Source organism: Argopecten irradians, chromosome 3 (genome assembly GCF_041381155.1).
Source record: "Argopecten irradians isolate NY chromosome 3, Ai_NY, whole genome shotgun sequence".
Taxonomy (NCBI): Eukaryota; Metazoa; Mollusca; class Bivalvia; order Pectinida; family Pectinidae; genus Argopecten; species Argopecten irradians.
This window is the reverse complement of record NC_091136.1, coordinates 26720356-26739525: the sequence shown is the minus strand read 5'-3', so window position 1 is coordinate 26739525 and position 19170 is coordinate 26720356. Positions and strand designations below refer to the sequence as shown.

The 19170-nt window shown below is 34.8% G+C and overlaps 2 protein-coding genes across 8 annotated transcripts in view; one reads left to right on the top strand and one right to left on the bottom strand.

The window, feature by feature from the left end:
• The window catches only part of LOC138318023 (striatin-3-like), a 28192-nt gene extending 12675 nt beyond the window's left edge, over positions 1 to 15517 (top strand). For 4 of the 7 annotated variants that reach the window (XM_069260055.1, XM_069260054.1, XM_069260050.1 and 1 more), the window contains 10 exons: positions 154 to 297; positions 1821 to 1978; positions 2617 to 2675; positions 3032 to 3148; positions 3467 to 3651; positions 7761 to 7928; positions 8424 to 8564; positions 8917 to 9024; positions 9402 to 9488; positions 10560 to 15517. In XM_069260055.1, the coding sequence (XP_069116156.1) occupies positions 154 to 297; positions 1821 to 1978; positions 2617 to 2675; positions 3032 to 3148; positions 3467 to 3651; positions 7761 to 7928; positions 8424 to 8564; positions 8917 to 9024; positions 9402 to 9488; positions 10560 to 10729 (1337 nt within the window). In that variant the 3' untranslated portion in view covers positions 10730 to 15517. The remainder of the gene's footprint in view (positions 1 to 153; positions 298 to 1820; positions 1979 to 2616; positions 2676 to 3031; positions 3149 to 3466; positions 3652 to 7760; positions 7929 to 8423; positions 8565 to 8916; positions 9025 to 9401; positions 9489 to 10559) is intronic. The other 3 variants (XM_069260053.1, XM_069260051.1, XM_069260056.1) reach the window with 2 other exon arrangements.
• Positions 15518 to 16208: 691 nt separating this feature from the next.
• LOC138319598 (protocadherin Fat 4-like) overlaps positions 16209 to 19170 on the bottom strand; it is a 41327-nt gene continuing 38365 nt past the window's right edge. The window contains 4 exon segments of the mRNA XM_069262746.1: positions 16209 to 16351; positions 16810 to 16904; positions 17264 to 17386; positions 17733 to 19059. Of these exon segments, the coding sequence (XP_069118847.1) occupies positions 16813 to 16904; positions 17264 to 17386; positions 17733 to 19059 (1542 nt within the window). The 3' untranslated portion in view covers positions 16209 to 16351; positions 16810 to 16812.

The following is a 19170-nucleotide window of genomic DNA, read 5'->3' as shown; positions in this document are numbered from 1 at the left end:
GTAACTAAAACTGTGTACAGAAACTGGAGTACAAGAGAGAGAGAATGAAAGTATTATGTTTGATGTTCATATACCAATGAAATAAATACATACTCAAGGTGTATGCTTATATGCGAGAGAAAGGTTTTTAAGTAATGTGTCATCCTTTGACAGGACCTAAGAAATCAACATTGCAGGCCATGCTTGCTAACCTTGGCAACGATGAAGAGCTGCCCAACTCCCTAGGGGCCGCGGCTAGCTCACCTCCCTCCAACGCCTCAGTGTCCGGGAATAGCATGCCAGAAATAGATGACATGGGTATGCATGACCACACTATATACAGACTCCACATGTACTTGTGACGCTCGACTAACTCTGGGACAAGGGTTATACCTAAAACTAACATAAATGTTTATCATAAGGTAGTTACAAGTACTTGGCTTAAACAGTGATAGGCTATAATATATAAAGCTTTTTTGGTAGGGAATATTCAAACACAACAAGTTTTGAAGCAGCTTTAAGCTACTAGGTATTGATAGAAAAGGTATTCAATCGTAAACCTTTAAATTAATTTTTATACAACAAAAGAAATTTAGGTATTATCAGGTAAAGAAAACTTTGGGAAAGTATTTTGTCTGAAATCAATGAAATAATTGTATCTGTGAATTCAGTGAAGTAATTGTATTGTCACAAGTACATAACAAGCTATAGGACTGATGTAGACAGCATACAATGTGGTCTTGTTTGTAAGTAGACATGTATGTATAGATAACACTAATCAGCTTGGTCTATGTAAATATTAACACATGTAATACACTCCACCATTGACACAGATTATAATAGCGGCAAAGGACAAAGTTAAAATCTTACTCAGCAGCTGGAATTCAATTTAAACAAACCTGTCTTGACAATTTGAATTTCTGTTTATCTAATTGAGTTTGAATGACCAATAAGATATCCACATATAGAAACAGTATCTGTGTTTTGAAAAAAATTAAAAAAAATTTATAGATAAATAAAAATAGATTAAAAATGAGAACAAAATGAAATCAAGGAAAAACAAGTTGGTTTTGGTTGTGTGGGTAAGTTTTGGTGGAAATATAATTAGAACTAACATTGATATAATCTTCTGCTTCATATTGTTTATTTGGAAATAAACTTAATATACCCCGATATACAATAATAATAAGATATAAACAGTCACCGATTGTAACATTGTTGAGGTGTTATTTTGGTGATGAAAGGGCTGGGTTTTTGGCCATGTAGAGGTACCTGCTTCAGTCACATGCCTAGATAACACTGGGGCTGACACCTGCTCCCATTACACTTTATCACATGTACTACAGCTGCTGTATTTGGTTTCTGTTTTTATTGTAACTAAAGCTTGCATGAAGCCAGTTATGTTTAGTTCTTAGTAAATTTTATTTTCATTTGCAAAGTCATGTTGAATGCTTTGTCATTGTATTTGAGAAATCTAATTGATGGATGAATTGTTCAGCATAAATGTGATAATGCAATTGTACACCAATCAATTCCTTTCAAGTTTATATATACAATGTATAGTTGTTACTGATAACATGCTGTTTCATCAAATAGCCTTGATAGAAAAGTCATTCTATGTCAAGGTCACGAAAAAATATGTATCAAAATATCATAGAGGCTTTGCATTACTACTTTTGATTAACTTACTTATATTGCTTTTTGAAACACTACAAAATTACAATTTGAAAGTATATCTTACTAGCAAACTAACAAGCCATAAATTTAACGATGGCTCGCATTAAATCTGTTTATGAAACTTTGAAGACTTTGAGAAAATTAACATGTGGTATACTCTGTAGGTATGCAAGGTGGGGGTTCTCTGCCATTCAACAACACTGGAAACAGGAAACAGATCATTGGTTCTGGGGCAGAGGAGGAATCCCTGGAGGCCCTCAGACTGGGAGAGTTGGCCAGTCTCACAGTGTCAAACGACGCAGATCCTCTAAGTTATGATAATGTAAGTTACAGTGTCAAATGTGGCAGATCCTCTCAGTTATGATAATGAAAGTTACAGTGTCAAAGGACATGGATCTTCTCAGTTACGATAATGTTAGTGTCAAACGACGAAGATCTTCTCAGTTACTGTAATGTAAGTAACAGTGTCAAATGACATGGATCCTCTCAGTTACGATAATGTTACAGAGTCAAACGACGCAGATCCTCTCAGTTACGATAATGTAAGTTACAATGTCAAATGACACAGTCCTTTCAGTTACAATAATGAAGATCTCAAATCACCAAGTAATGTTGATCCCATAAACAAGTTTCTCACAGTGACAAAATGTATCAGAACTTCTATGTTAAGTAGCTAGTTTCCCACAGTGTTGTTATTTATACTTGACATATCAATTGTACCCTTGGTCTCGAGATTTGCAGATTGAGTGGTGGACTACCAGTGCTGATGAGTGGTGGACCACCAGTGCTGTTAGCTCTTTTAAAATTTGTATGTGTAGTACAAGCAGGAAATATGCAGATTGCTGAGCTAACTGATTAATTTTAGAAGTGTTAGTGTAATACTGGCATTTTTGGGATATCCAAAATGTATTTGATATATAAATTAGGGCACAGTTTAAATGTTCCATTCTTTCAATTTAGATTTCTGCTCCCAAAGAAGTTTTTAGAAAAACATGGAATGCAAAATACAAATTAAGAAGGTAAGTGTGTTTCTTGTTATTCTTCAGGCCATCAGCTATAAAATATTAGGGTCTTAAAGGGCATGACCAAAAAGAAACAAATTGGCTTTAAATGTTATCAAAAGAATTTTTTTTACACCAATGCACAGTAAAAATCAAACACTCTTTGTAGATGACAGATAGGTGATAGGTCTGAGGTTTCAAGATTATATAGTATTGACATTTAATTCAATACAAATATTATAATCCATTAGTTCATATAATAGAAAGATCAATATTCCTGTTAACATGTCATTTTGAGAAAAAGTTAGTATATTCTGTCATTCAATTTAGTCCCTTTTGATGAGGTGATTTCTGACTGGATTATTTTGTTGTAGTCATTTCGATGGTGTGCGTGCTCTCGCATTCCACCCAGTAGAACCAGTGTTAATAACAGGATCAGAAGATCACACGCTAAAGTTATGGAATCTACAAAAGACAGTCCCAGCCAAAAAGTAAGTTAGGCATACAAAATTGTCTGCTTTGTACAGTCACTATAATACAGGAGTTCTTTAATAAAAGAAAAAAAAATATCATATTCGAGTCATCATAATTAAAAGAATTTTGTCCCAAATTGAAAAAGAATTTTGTCCCAACTTCATCATATTAATGAGGATTTTTGAAGACCGTTCAAATACAATTGCGTAAAACTGTTTGACAGCTGAGTGACATGAAGAATATCTCTAGATAAAAATGAAATGAGGTATACATTATAAATGTATAAGCTGTATTTCTTTAAGTGTTGCACACTTACCTAACCTTTGTGTTAACAGAGCAGCGTCCCTAGACGTAGAGCCAGTGTACACCTTCAGGGCCCACATTGGCCCTGTGTTGTGTCTGGCGGTGAGTGCCACCGGAGAGCAGTGTTTCAGTGGTGGCCTCGACTCCTCTATCAGGTGTTGGAATATACCCAGTTCTAACATTGATCCATATGACTCATTTGGTAAGTATTGTACAGGTATGTAACTTACAGGCCCACCTCTGTCTCCTCCAGCAGTCCTCTCACCTACCTCAGTCTGTTATAGATGGGAGGAATGCTGGGGGATGGGCCAACAGTGCATGGACTAGACAGTATCTGTGTCTTTAACCTTTGTCCATTGTGTCTCCTTCATACATTTTAGTCTGTAATTTAACTTTGTATGGTTACTGTAAACCAGTTTATTGTCATATTTACAGTATTTCATGCTTCTGACATATATTTCTTGAATACATAAATTTACAATCAAGGTCTCTTACTGACAATCTTACATTTGCGAAACATTTGAATTCACGTTCAAACTTGTTTGCATAATAACATGAAAATTTGTATATCGAGGAAATAAACTGGTTTACTGTACTACGTACTGACATACATTCTGATGAGTGATTGACTCCAATTATCTGACCTCTAAACTCCAGTGCGTAACATTCAAACACACTTATGCTTTCCTTGCTTTCTTATTTTGACTTGTAAGATTTGACATGCAGTTACATATTCTATTGCTTGATATTTACAAACTATTTACATCACTATGGCATATAGCTTAACCTTTCTGCTGGTGGTTGTCTCCCATTGAAATACTCTTTATTTTTTATGCATGCGACTTTAATAACACTAATTGACAAGTCTAGTAGGTCTCTTATAGTGTCCAGCAATGTCGGTAACAATATCCCCTTATCATAGCGATGTTAGTAACAATGTCACCTTATCATCTGAGCAATGTCCCCTTATCCTAGCGATGTCAGTAACAATGTCCTGTCATCTGAGCAATGTCCCCTTATCCTAGCGATGTCAGTAACAATGTCCTGTCATCTGAGCAATGTCCCTTTATCCTAGTGATGCCAGTAACAATGTCCCCTTATCCTAGCGATGTCAGTAACAATGTCCCCTTATCCTAGCGATGTTAGTAACAATGTCTCCTTATCCTAGCGATGTTAGTAACAATGTCCCTTTATCCTAGCGATGTCAGTAACAATGTCCCCTTATCCTAGCGATGTCAGTAACAATGTCCCCTTATCCTAGCGATGTTAGTAACAATGTCCCCTTATCCTAGCGATGTTAGTAACAATGTCTCCTTATCCTAGCGATGTCAGTAACAATGTCCCCTTATCCTAGCGATGTCAGTAACAATGTCCCCTTATCCTAGCGATGTTAGTAACAATGTCCCCTTATCCTAGCGATGTTAGTAACAATGTCCCCTTATCCTAGCGATGTTAGTAACAATGTCCCCTTATCCTAGCGATGTTAGTAACAATGTCCCCTTATCCTAGCGATGTTAGTAACAATGTCCCCTTATCCTAGCGATGTAGTAACAATGTCCCTTATCTAGCGATGTTAGTAACAATGTCCCTTTATCCTAGCGATGTTAGTAACAATGTCCCCTTATCCTAGCGATGTCAGTAACAATGTCCCCTTATCCTAGCGATGTTAGTAACAATGTCTCCTTATCCTAGCGATGTTAGTAACAATGTCTCCTTATCCTAGCAATGTTAGTAACAATGTCCCCTTATCCTAGCGATGTTAGTAACAATGTCCCCTTATCCTAGCGATGTTAGTAACAATGTCCCCTTATCCTAGCGATGTTAGTAACAATGTCCCCTTATCCTAGCGATGCCAGTATCCTAGCGATGTTAGTAACAATGTCCCCTTATCCTAGCGATGCCAGTAACAATGTCCCCTTATCCTAGCGATGTTAGTAACAATGTCCCTTTATCCTAGCGATGTTAGTAACAATGTCTCCTTATCCTAGCAATGTTAGTAACAATGTCTCCTTATCCTAGCGATGTTAGTAACAATGTCCCCTTATCCTAGCGATGTCAGTAACAATGTCCCCTTATCCTAGCGATGTTAGTAACAATGTCCCCTTATCCTAGCGATGTTAGTAACAATGTCCCCTTATCCTAGCGATGTTAGTAACAATGTCCCCTTATCCTAGCGATGTTAGTAACAATGTCCCCTTATCCTAGCGATGTCAGTAACAATGTCCCCTTATCCTAGCGATGTCAGTAACAATGTCCCCTTATCCTAGCGATGTCAGTAACAATGTCTCCTTATCCTAGCGATGTCAGTAACAATGTCCCCTTATCCTAGCGATGTTAGTAACAATGTCCCCTTATCCTAGCGATGTTAGTAACAATGTCCCCTTATCCTAGCGATGTTAGTAACAATGTCACCTTATCCTAGCAATGTTAGTAACAATGTCCCCTTATCCTAGCGATGTTAGTAACAATGTCCCCTTATCCTAGCGATGTTAGTAACAATGTCCCCTTATCCTAGCGATGTCAGTAACAATGTCCCCTTATCCTAGCGATGTTAGTAACAATGTCACCTTATCCTAGCGATGTCAGTAACAATGTCCCTTTATCCTAGCGATGTCAGTAACAATGTCCCCTTATCCTAGCGATGCCAGTAACAATGTCCCCTTATCCTAGCGATGTCAGTAACAATGTCCCCTTATCCTAGCGATGTCAGTAACAATGTCCCCTTATCCTAGCAATGTTAGTAACAATGTCCCCTTATCCTAGCGATGCCAGTAACAATGTCCCCTTATCCTAGCGATGCCAGTAACAATGTCCCCTTATCCTAGCGATGTCAGTAACAATGTCCCCTTATCCTAGCGATGTCAGTAACAATGTCTCCTTATCCTAGCGATGCCAGTAACAATGTCCCCTTATCCTAGCGATGTCAGTAACAATGTCCCTTTATCCTAGCGATGCCAGTAACAATGTCCCCTTATCCAAGCGATGTCAGTAACAATGTCCCCTTATCCTAGCGATGTCAGTAACAATGTCTCCTTATCCTAGCGATGTCAGTAACAATGTCCCTTTATCCTAGCGATGCCAGTAACAATGTCCCCTTATCCTAGCGATGCCAGTAACAATGTCCCCTTATCCTAGCAATGTCAGTAAAAATGTCCCCTAATCTTAGTGATGTTTTTTACTTTTCCTGCATGTTAAATGTGTGTTAGAATTTGCCCTTATGTTAAATGGCTCACGCTGCGCACTTAAAAATTGTTGTTATAGCATAGAACCTTGCTAAAAGCCAGAAAAGTGATGATATCAATATGTTTATGATATTATTGTTAATAATTTGTAAATTTGAAAGTAATAATATGGAGTTAAATTTTAATGTAATGTAATAAAAAAGATAGCTGTCATGTACTCTTTGAATCTAGACAAGCAAGGTTCTTTATTATTATAGTTATGCACCTACCATAGCAAAGTGACCATAGAATTTATTTATTTAGATTGATTTAACTTAAGTGTTTGGCTGATTTCCCAGCATCTAAATTTTTGTTTCCGCAACACATTATAAGATTGTTTTTTTCTATCGTATTTATCATGTAGAAATCATTTTCTATTATTTTGGAGACAAGTTATATACAGTAAGCAATAGAGAAAACGACTGAGGGCCAAGCATCAATAAAAGCATTGAAACTTTTTAAAGTGGCAAAATTTTATGAAAATAATTAAACGAAGTTGGAAATAGCCTTAAGATTATGACATATTTGGAAGAGGATCAGTATATATGCTGAATAAGTCTTTGCTGTCGAGTTCTCCCTGGGTTAGGACTTGTTCTAAGATCACACAAGTGATGTTTCTGTACTGAATAGCATGTGAGCATGGCTCTCATGGTTTTCTGTTGCATGCCAATAATGTTGTTATTCCTTTGTCCTTCGAAATAGAATAAGGTAATGACTTATTGACTGACTGTACATTCTGCTTTTGCAGGTGTCTCTATTTGATGACTTTGATATTCTAATCATGTCATTTTATGTGATCTTTTCTGTCCAACTATCTTCAAACTGTCTACTGTCAAATAAAAAATACCTTGTACACGTGTGTCAAGATGACATGGGGTCTCTTTAAGAATCATTTTTTGCTTTCAGAATATAAACCTGATCTTCCAATATGTTGCAAAGTCTCAGTCAGTTTGATGTTACATTCAGGTTTAAAACATGCAGTGTTTTGTTTAAATTGAAATTTTACTATTTTCATTGATGTATATATATGTGGAATATGTGATATCTTTTCATGTTATTGTTTACATTACGCTCTTTGTTACAATATGTTTTGCTGTTGTTACAGAGCCGACGGTACTGTCAGACACACTACAGGCCCACACTGATGCTGTGTGGGGACTGTCCATACATACCTCCAAGATGCAGCTTTTATCCTGTTCAGCAGATGGAACTGTTAGGTTATGGAGCCCTGGGAGTAAAACACCTTTGCTCAACACATTTACAGTTGATGATGGTTTGTATATAGATTCTGTCTGTGAACATGTATAAAGATCCAACACAGAAAGGGGATAACTATGCAACTATAGATGTTGTTCTGTTTTTTTGGAACTATATAAGATTTCAAATTTTCGATAACTCAGAGAAATACTCAAGATATATTTAGACTGTATTGCACAGTCTTTTTCAGCCAAATGTTCTAATGAAAAAGATAACGTTGGTTGTGAAAATGTCCTTTGCGTGTTGTTTCACATCAAACCAACACATAAATGAGTATTGTGATAGTGATAATATTAGAAATATCTTTACTAATGCTTGATCTTGGATTAGCTTGTAAGAGTTAGACATTTGACACCAGGACCAGTGATCATGATTGATATCATTCCACCTATATTCACCATATCCTGTGTTACTAAATTGAATAGCAGATATTTTATACAAAAATTATAAATAACAAAATGAATGTATGTGACAAAAGGTTGTAAATATGACTCTTGTTTTGACTTTGCAGAAGATGGTGCTCCGACCTCAGTCGACTTTGTACGTTGTGATCCCAGTCAAATGGTGGCTTCCTATTCTTCCTCAAACACATACATATTCGACATAGAAAATGGGAAACAAGTCCTCAGTTTAGAAACAAAAATCAACCAAGGTAAAATATTAGAGTTGAGAGTGTATGTATTCATGATTCTAGATAACTTCACTTAACAGCTAGATCAGCAATATTATCACTTTGGTACAGAAATAAAGTTATCTATTATTGATGTAATAAAATGATTGAATGACATTGTGGAAAAATAAAATTATATGCTAAAAATTTTATTAAACTTACAAAATTTATGGATCACACACACAAGGATGTGATTGTTATAAACATGAATAAATAATGTAAACTGGCCAAGTACAAGAGATCATCTTCATCAAGGCAATGATGATGATCTATGATAACAGTGTAGGCATACAGTACAGATCTCATCCATCTGGTTTCTTTGGCAATGTTACAGATGCTGGAGTTAGTAATCAGATCAACAAAGTGGTCAACCACCCAACACTTCCAGTCACTATCACAGCACACGAAGATAGACATATTAGGTTCTTTGACAATAACACAGGTAAGTTGAGAGGTATTCCCTTGGCAAGGAGTTGTATCCAAAAATACCAGTCAGTGTTACATCTATACAACTGAGGGTGCATGTTGTAAACCATGGAGATTACTTTGATATCATTCACCTTTCTGAAAAAGAAGTTGTATTTTGCATTGTGTTTTCCTATTTTGTTTTCAACTAAACGATTACTTGATATCCTTATTCTTAGGATATTTTTTTTACTCCAGTCAATTTATTACAATGACATTATCTTGAACTATATTCTCACGGGATTATAAGAAGGATATCAAATATGGTGAGTCAATAAGAATAGAGATGGAATAATGAGAACATAATGAACTAATATATGATACATTTTCTATTTATATGTTTTTCTTTTGTAGGAAAAATGATCCATTCAATGGTAGCACATTTAGACGCTGTTACTAGTTTAGCAGTAGACCCTAATGGATTGTACTTGTTATCAGGAAGTACGTATGACACTATCCTACACTGCAAACCAACTTATTCATGCGTGCAATTAAAATTATTTATTTGACATATTTCACGGGTGATCAGAATCTTTGTTAATAAATTGCTGTGAAAAAGATTCAACTTTAAAAGTACAATAGAGCTTTCAAGTTGTTGGATGAGAAAATGTGAAAATCATGTCACCGCGGAAATAAGTTGGTTTACGGTAATACACACTTACAGGTGCTTAAAAGTATTTATGTCCTGTACATGGAGATATTTCTGCCTGGTAAAATATGCTTAAAACACTGGAGCTGAAGAACGATTATATTTAACATCTTTTTTCCTCGAGTTTTGCTCAGCTAATAAATACTTTGAAAAAAAGTAAATTGACATAATGTGAATACATCAAGTTGTGCCGTTTATTTAATAAGTGTTGAATATCGGACCAATCTGCAAATTAACAATTATTGAATTTTGAAATGTTAAATTGTTTTGGCCCATGAATTGCCTTTAAAATGATTTTGACAAATAATTTTAGTCATCACATAAAAATGCTCCACCGCCGGCAAATGGTCTCTATCAAAAATAGGAGCAGACGATTTAGTAATTTTCTTCAGTTACAAAAGTAACTTACTTTACACCATTATCAGCATTGAAAAGTTTGAGCTTCTAATTTTACATCAAGATGAAAAATATTGAAAATAATGGATTGCATCCCGAAAAAATTACGTGGCACTATGTCTTATATGGAATGAACTATTGATTATGAATGCACCATAAGCAAAATAAATTATTTTATATGTATTTTTGTGTTAATTAGACATATATATACACGATTAAATAACATTTATTGTTCAAATGATGAATATCGTTTACGCTCTGTCGACAGTGGAGCATCAGCATTATGTATGGAAATCCATAATAATGTTTGTGTGTTGGAAAGGAAAATTTCACTTAGAGCGATTAGGCTGTGTAATATGAAAAAATATTTGCTAGTAGTTGTAAACTTTACTGAAAGATTGTTTTAAATTAGTTTTACTACCATTGTCTCCATTTATATCATTCTTGTCACTGTCGATCATTTTCAGGTCATGACTGTTCTATAAGGCTGTGGAATTTGGACAGCAAAACATGTGTACAAGAAATTACTGCCCATAGGAAGAAGTTTGATGAGTCAATATATGATGTAGCTTTCCATCCATCGAAACCATACATAGCCAGTGCCGGGGCAGACGCCTTAGCTCAAGTGTTCGTATGACAGGAGAGACTTGTGTAGAACTATTGTATTAAGACAAATCTTCCTTTGAAAGTGTGAACTGCCAAAGCAGCTAAAAGGTGAACTAGCGCAGGCGAGGACATTAACACATAATCATTTGATTCATCTTCATTTTCATTGTTGTCACCTCATATGTTGTGAGACGATTGGGCCAGTGGACGCTGGGATGTGGTGAACCGCAGTGGAAGAAATGTATGATAATTAGTGTACTATAAGACTTCATGAAAACATTCATAACAAATTATTTCTTACCTTAACAGTAAGTGCAAACTGTAATGTGTTAAACTCCTGTATCTTCACACATGGAAGCTGATAAAACATTGAGGACCATACTCATTTGTGTAGACACCTGTGAGCAGTAGACGTCAATGTGTAGTGTTTCTGTATGTAGAGGAGAGTCAGCACCTGCTGTCATTACTATACAGCTTTACTGTGTGTGAGGAGCCACCAGCTGCAACATCTCGTACTCATTATAACCTAGTTCAGAATGTTGTCAATGCAGCTTGTGTGTCTTTGCTTCATTCACTAGCGCTAGGTATTTCAAAGTTGTGGGCATCATTGCGGGAAATATATAAACATTCTAAACAAATGATAAGCATAACTAATTAAGACCATAACTAATTAAGAGATATTAACTACAAAGTATTTAAATCAACAAATTACAACTTCTCCCTTTAAACTAGTAATGACAAAACCTTTTAATACTTTTCTTTCAAGATTTCATTGTATCTACCTCTCACTTTCTATCAATCATGGCAGAATGATTTTATAAACCATATCCTGAACAAATGGTGTAGAAATCCTTAATGTGTGCAAATGTATTGTGTGTACAAATAATATAAATATTTTGAATGTGTGATTAAAATTAAGATGTCACCTTTTCATAAGATGGCCGTTTGGCCTAAACTGACCTTCGTACAATTGTGGAAATGTTAATTTTAAGAAATTCTCTTTAGTTAATAATCATGCAATGTAGGAGCTCAAGGCAGCTTGTTCCCTGGTGTTTCTATTAAATAGTCTGATGTCGCCTGCACAGGTAGACTCAAAAAAGTTTTCCGACAGTTTATCTGTTTGGTACCAAATACAACTAGTGCTATTTTCTTTTTTTGTGCCCCTTTAAGACTTAGCAAAAACTGTGATTTGATCTTTTTTATTTTGCTGGTTTTCTATTATTGTTATTACTTTAACTTTACTAATGATTTATGCCCATTGACTTTTTTGTCTGATCTTCAAAGAGGTTAGTGTGTGTTGATAGTAAAGGCATTTTGTGAGGGTAATGTTGTAAGATATTGTTAAGGCTTTGCCTCCCAACATCAAACCAACCTTATATATAACAGTTGAGGTTAGTCAGAGGAGAACAAGACACATTAATCAGCCTTCCTCTGATGTAGAAGGGAATCAATAACTTATTTACATCTTATCATCTTTATCAAGTTTATAACTAATGTCTATAGAAAACATCTCCAAATCTTCCTGGCTCCCTTTACAACTGAAAATGGTATGGAATAAACATGGGAGGGTTCATATTTTCCATGTTATGAAAGTTCATACTGTAGGATGTTTTCCCAAATGTGTGACCACGTTTTCTGTATTGTTAACATATGAAATGGAATCCATAAAAAGGTCACAGGGGCCAACATTTAACATGGTATATAGAAAACTAATCAACTACCAACCAGTACACATAACTAATATACACTAAACTATTGATGTACACGTCTGTAAACCACTATCTTTGTACCAATAGCAGCTAATTTTGCAGTCTTTAAATATGTTTACTGAATGCATTTTTATGATGCATGCATGTGTACTCTAATTATGAGAATTGGATACAAGTGTTACAAAACCCCAACCAATAACTGAAGATATATGAGGATGCATACATCCATCTACATATGCTCTTTCTAAACATGTGGGGACACTTCTGATTTGCTCAGAACTTCTAAAAATATCTAGGTATTTGGTTCTAATCATGCAATAACAGTATACTTGTATCAATATGTATATAGCTATAAACAAACTTACAGAGAACGTTTACTATGATATATATATTGAAGAATAAAAAATTCAATACAGATACGTTTATGAAATTATAATTGAAACAAAAAAAGTGTGACAAATAATTTTCAAGTACTTTTACTAGAACAAAATTGTTTTTGATTTTGAAAATGTTATCAATCTAACCTTTTGCAATAATAGTCTTTGAAATTTTATTGTAATCTTTGAAATAGCGTAGTATTGGAGTTACCACCATGTCATTTTAATGTCCTTTCAACCATATTTTGTCAGAGTTCATGACAACAATTTGTTGTACGTGCTGGATGGCTTCATATCATTGCAGAAATTACCTAACAATAATATTGACAGTACTCAAGTAATCAGATATTTACACCATCAGTCATTTAAACTATGTATTGTATACATAAATTCATGATTTTATGCAATTGTTTATTGATTTTTTTGAAGTTCAATTAATTTGTTATCATTATTAATAACTTTGCCACTGTTTTAACTTTTTACAAAATTGTCGGAAATTATCCTTCTAAAAAGGATCAGTTTAATTTGACACAATAAGATTTATATATAACCAACTGATAAATGTGATGTAGATCTCAGATTATCGTGATGTGCTGTATACATTTGGCAAGTTAATCTCCATGTAATTGTTGAAATGAAAAACCTAACTGTTAATTGGTGATGTCCCCTACAGGTTATACTGTACTAGCATGGCTGTAGTTGTGTTGTTTAAGACTTCAATTTAAAATCATAAAACCGTAAAACCTGTAAAGCTGTCTCCATGGCATTGAAACAAAAAAGGTTTTAGTGCTGCTTCAGAAAGAAAATTGTGATTTGCTTAAGGAATTTAAGTTTGTTTTGACGTTATTAATTGCAAATATTTGGATAGTTAATTCTTTAGATACCATTGTCACATGATGGTAAATATTTCATGGGGCATAGCAGGAACAGATTTTGTTTCTGAACAGTGGTTCTATATTGTTTTTGTATAAAGTTTCTGCAAAAGCTTAGTTAATTGATACTTATGAATATTATTAAATAATATGCTAGGATTGTCTTGCATAATTTGTTCACTACATATCTGATAATAATGTCTGTGTTTGCTATTTACAATTATTGGATATATCTATATATTCACCATGTACACATATAGAAATGAGTCTTAAACATATTGTGTGTGTGCGGTGGACAAATAGGGATCGATAGATGGCAATTATTATGAAAAAACACTGCTGTATTTATGTAGATACAACAGAGGCTGGAAATGGTTCTGTTGGGGGCTTGTGTCAATTGTGAATGTCTCTGTTTGGGAGCTTTATCAAATGTGATGAAAGATGCTGCTTCATATTGTAGAAAACGGAAAAGCTGTAAACTAAAGAATCTCTGTCTTTTAACTCAATATAATTTGAGATTTCCTTATCTAAATACTCTTTGTTTCTGTTATTATTAACTTCTTAAATCACAGACGCTAGATAAATACTTAGTGAATTTTCATTGTAAAATTAAATCACTACTCCCGCTGAAGTTTCTATTGTTTAGTATCTTGTCGATTGTGAATATAGCTGTATGGATGATAGTCAAAAATGCTTCACTCCTTTAGTGGTCTAAAGTAAATTGTTATAATTTGTGATGTGCCAAAGTCCAGGAGTAGATATTCCAGTGCATCTTTGTAGAAATGGTAGATATTTCATTCACGTCCATCAATCGGAGATACTTTAGGTTTGTCTGTGTGTTTGATAGTATAGAGAAACGATAGATATCTATGTGTCATTTAACAAATTTTTAGGGGGTTTAGAAAGTTAATGATAATAACACAGAATATAGAACATCAAAAAGCCCTAAATATCCAGTTATTTACATATGCTGCTATCGTCATTAGGAACAATACTGAGGTGCATTGCCCGTTCGTCTTTTGCGAATAGTCTGAAATTAACATCCACAACTTTTTGTTTTTAACATAAAAAAAATCATATTCATTAATAATCAAATGTTATTTTAGAAATATTTTGTGAAGTTTCTTAATGCAATGTTCGAAATACAATTGGTGAGCGATACAGGTCCTTCTGGCCTCTTGTTTATAAATGTATATGCGAGAGAAAAGGCGTCAGAAAAACATATTTTTATTATTCAGTGTTAATCAATATATAACGAATTGAAAAAAATGGAACACATATTTATGACTTTCATTATTTAAAAGTTATTTATGCATACTTACATGTACAGATTTGATTTTGTCTGAAAGAGGTTGTAGTAAATTATGTAGCTGTATATAAATTTACTAGTAAACTGCCATTAGAATGACTCGAGCTGTAAATAGCATAACTAGAAAACGCTTGTGCTGTAAATGTAAATCGCTTGCATGTTTGATATGGTTTACCTGCTATTATACAGGTAAGGTTACAGGTGAAAATGTCATCTTTTTAAACATTATAATTGTATAAATATTTATTTCTTAACATAACCCAAGAAATCTGAATTTCGAAACACGATTATAGGAAAAACTGTTATAAGTTCTTCTTTAACAAATGTATAAGTCTATATATTGGGTTTTAACACGTTTAATAGGAGACAAGGGAACACGTTTATGAATTAATGAAATCCATGATGAAATAGAGAAGGATTTGATGCTTTAGATCCCTGTCTGGGTGTAGGAGGGTAGCCCATGGTGTTAGTGTCTGTAACCATTGTATTGTCTACCGCCATCACCGTTCTCCCGTGTCTATTATGTCTGCCAATAAAGATTCATTTCTATAATATAGTCCGTCTCGTCATTTCTATAATATAGTCCGTCTCGTCATTTCTATAATATACTCAAACTCGTCATTTCTAGCTCAACAAGAACTTTTATCACGTATTATTTCCTGTTCGGTCCCAGGTACAAATCGCATTCGTTTATTTACCCCCGGGTACACAGACCGTTATATATGATATCGACACCCTATTAAGTCCGGTAGTTTGTTTATCAGATTGACAGTTTGTGTAACTGATGGACCCTCTTTATCAAAACACTAAGGGTATAAACAACCCCTGATTGAATATCATGATAATAAGTGTGTTTGCATTACATATACGTGAATATGGACTAAAATACAAATATCTTTTCTAGTATACAGGTGTTTAATCATATACTTGGATAATATTTCCGCCTCAACCCTCGGCGGAGTCAATCGACTGATCGGCGAAATATTCCAGGTACTACAGAAAAGATGGCCTATGTAACGAGGGTTAAATAAATGAACACGGTACCACGAGCTCATTATATCACCAATCGTCTGTAAAATGTTATATTTGTCGCTCTATGCTCCACGTTCAACTGTGCCGTAGATCAGCTACATAATTCTTCAGTAAAAGCTAAACATCCGTCCTCCATGAGAATGGTTAATATCCACAGCAAAAGGAATTGGAAAATATTTCGGTTTTAGGTAAAGTATGGTTATGAAGTAATATTGTAATTAACTACTAAAATAAGAAAGTTAACATTTTGAAAGTTTAAGCCTTCACTTTTATTAGCAGCAATTCATATAATTTTAAGCATCATCACCACGAACCGTTATGTTGGCAGCTAGTTCTGTCTAGACATTTTGACCACTGAAACGATATGGTTTAACAAAAATTACATGAATTGTAATTAATAATTTGCAGAAATCTTGAAAACAGATTATATGCTGAAATGCTGTACTGCAGGTATGACAAATAATTAGAAATATAGAAATAAACATGTTATTTAACATTTAAAAAGTAGAAAATGAACAAGTAAATAGAAAAGACACATTACAACAGAATATCAGAAAGATAGTGGTTAAGATGAAAAGCCAAACCGACAAGAATTTTTGTATGAAGCATATTAATTCGTGTCTACCAGCTGGTTAAATTTTGCATATTCTTTTTCTTGTTTTTATGTGGAACGAAACTAAGCAATGAGTATCCGGTGCAAAACTGCGATTAATTGAAAAATGATCTTGTTAACAGCGATGATCAAACCTACGGCACCAATCTTCGACAACAACTATAAATAAAGACATGATGTTGTTTGATTGGATACTCACCAGTTATTTCAGCACGTCTCTGTCTGAGTTATCGCCTTGTTTCTTTTTCCGATAGATCACAATTGCCACCGCTATACAAACTAGCACACCAACACCTGAAGGCGAAATTACATACTTATTACCATTGTACTTAGCTTTATACTAAGTCATAAAGCTTAAAGTCGATATTTTTATATGGTTTCATTTGTATGACTCATCAGAAACCTTATAATACACACAATAGAAGAGTTGGAACACGTCTAACAAAGAACTCTTTAAAACTGCATCAGAGCTGCAAATGGCTTGTCAGTGAGGTTATTCATCACTTGGTTATGGCGACAGATTTGTGCACCAAAGTAAGATGTATCATTCAAAGTCAATCATTGTAAATTTTGATTTTCAAAAGAATTTATCCCCACTACCTGTGTTGGGCAAGGTATTCGCGATGTGTAAGTTTTGAACTGTTTTCTATTACCTGCTACTGCTCCCGCAATCGCTGCCACAGGTGGCCCCGTGGCACCATTATCTGTCACTTGGCCACCTTCCAATGCTTTGCTGACTGCAGGACATAGAACTGTCTCTTCATTCTCGTCTTTCTCTATCAATCCATAACATACATATACATGTCATTTCGATGACTATTCTTGAATATGCAATTTATGTAATTAGTATTTATTTCTTTCATATACGAAAATGTAGAAATGGTTAAGTAACGATAAATTGAACAAAAATCTCAGTAATTCGAACCGCATAATGTATAACTGCATGTTGCATGGATTCTGCTAAGTTCATTGTTCTGCCAACCAAACTACAATTTTTTTTTATGTACAAAATATATACATATATCAACGTAACGAAGAATGATCGTTCCGTAAATATTATTAGATGTCTACCGATAAAGGAAATTGAAATAATAATATAAAAAAAAACATTAATTTACTTACTCAGTTCGTCACACGTATTTTTTAACATTTCGAAGACTTCAGTTTTCTGGTAAGTATTTTCTTCGACATCCAGGATGACAAATTCCACATCAACCATGCCAGGATTTTCCTGTACGTCCACTATAAATACTTGAACAGTTGGTTCTATTACTGTTTGTCTCTTAACTCTCGGATTTTGATTAGATCCATGTGAAGAACGGCGGTAAAATGCACCTATCATATCTATCAGCCAGGCTTTAAATGCATCCTTGTCAAATTTACCCTGACTTTTCTTGACTTGTAGACGGACTAATTCGCTTGTTTTACTAGCACAAATATTCTCCTCTTTGTCAATCAATGGTACACAAATATCTGAATCACATGATGATTTTTCACATGCGGTCTGAAGGTATTCACATCTAATTCCGCTTCTGTCAGCCGGACATCGACATATATATGTCATGTGTTTGTCGATGCATTGTCCTCCACCATAACAAAAAGAAGAGATGCAATCATCAACACTCTTTTCACACGTAGCTCCTGTCCACCCTGGTTCGCACTCACATTCATAACCAGCCGATACTTCATCATTGACTGAACAAAAACCACCTTGTTTACAAGGAGTTTTTAAACATTGGTTATTTCTGTTATTTGAAACTTCACAGAGTGAGCCAGAGTACCCATCTGTACAGAGACAGGTAACACCTCCTGTCCCATCAACGCAACGCCCGCCATTATTGCAAGGATTCACTTCACAATAGGATTCACGTGTGCAGATGTACCCATCTCCGATGTAGCCTGTTTCACACTCGCAATCATACGAAGAATCATTCAACTGAACGCATCTCGCACGTTCATCACAAGTTTCATTATCTGCTCTTGCGCATTTATCTACACGCATGATGAAAATTGTGATATCAGTCGAATCTGACTTGAAAGTTTCCTTGTTTTTCACTTCAACCGTTAACTTTATTGAATCACCTTCAACACCAGTCAAAGTTTTATTAAGCATCAAGCTTCTATTCTTGGTTATTTGGAACGCTTCAAAGGGATTAACAATGATACTGAATTCAATATCTTCAGTTGAGGCGTTTGCGTTCAATAATGACCCAATGATTTCTCCAGGTTTCGTATCTTCAAGTATTTCCACTTTCCGGAGTATGATTACAGGCAACTGCTGGACGACGACTTGTACATCCGTAATGATAAGTGTAAATATCTGCTGAATTGACAGCGGTTTCGGAGCCCCATTATCTGTTGCAGTAACGTTGATTGTGACAGCGGGATGTTCAGCGTAAACAAACTCATCCGGAATGGACTTCGTTAATGTAACTACTAAACCATCAACCTAGAAAGGAATTTATGTCATAATCACAAGGAAGGTATAATTATCGTTGATTGGGAATCATATCTATAGTGCTGAATGTAATTGCAATAAGTGGTATGGTCGTTGACTACA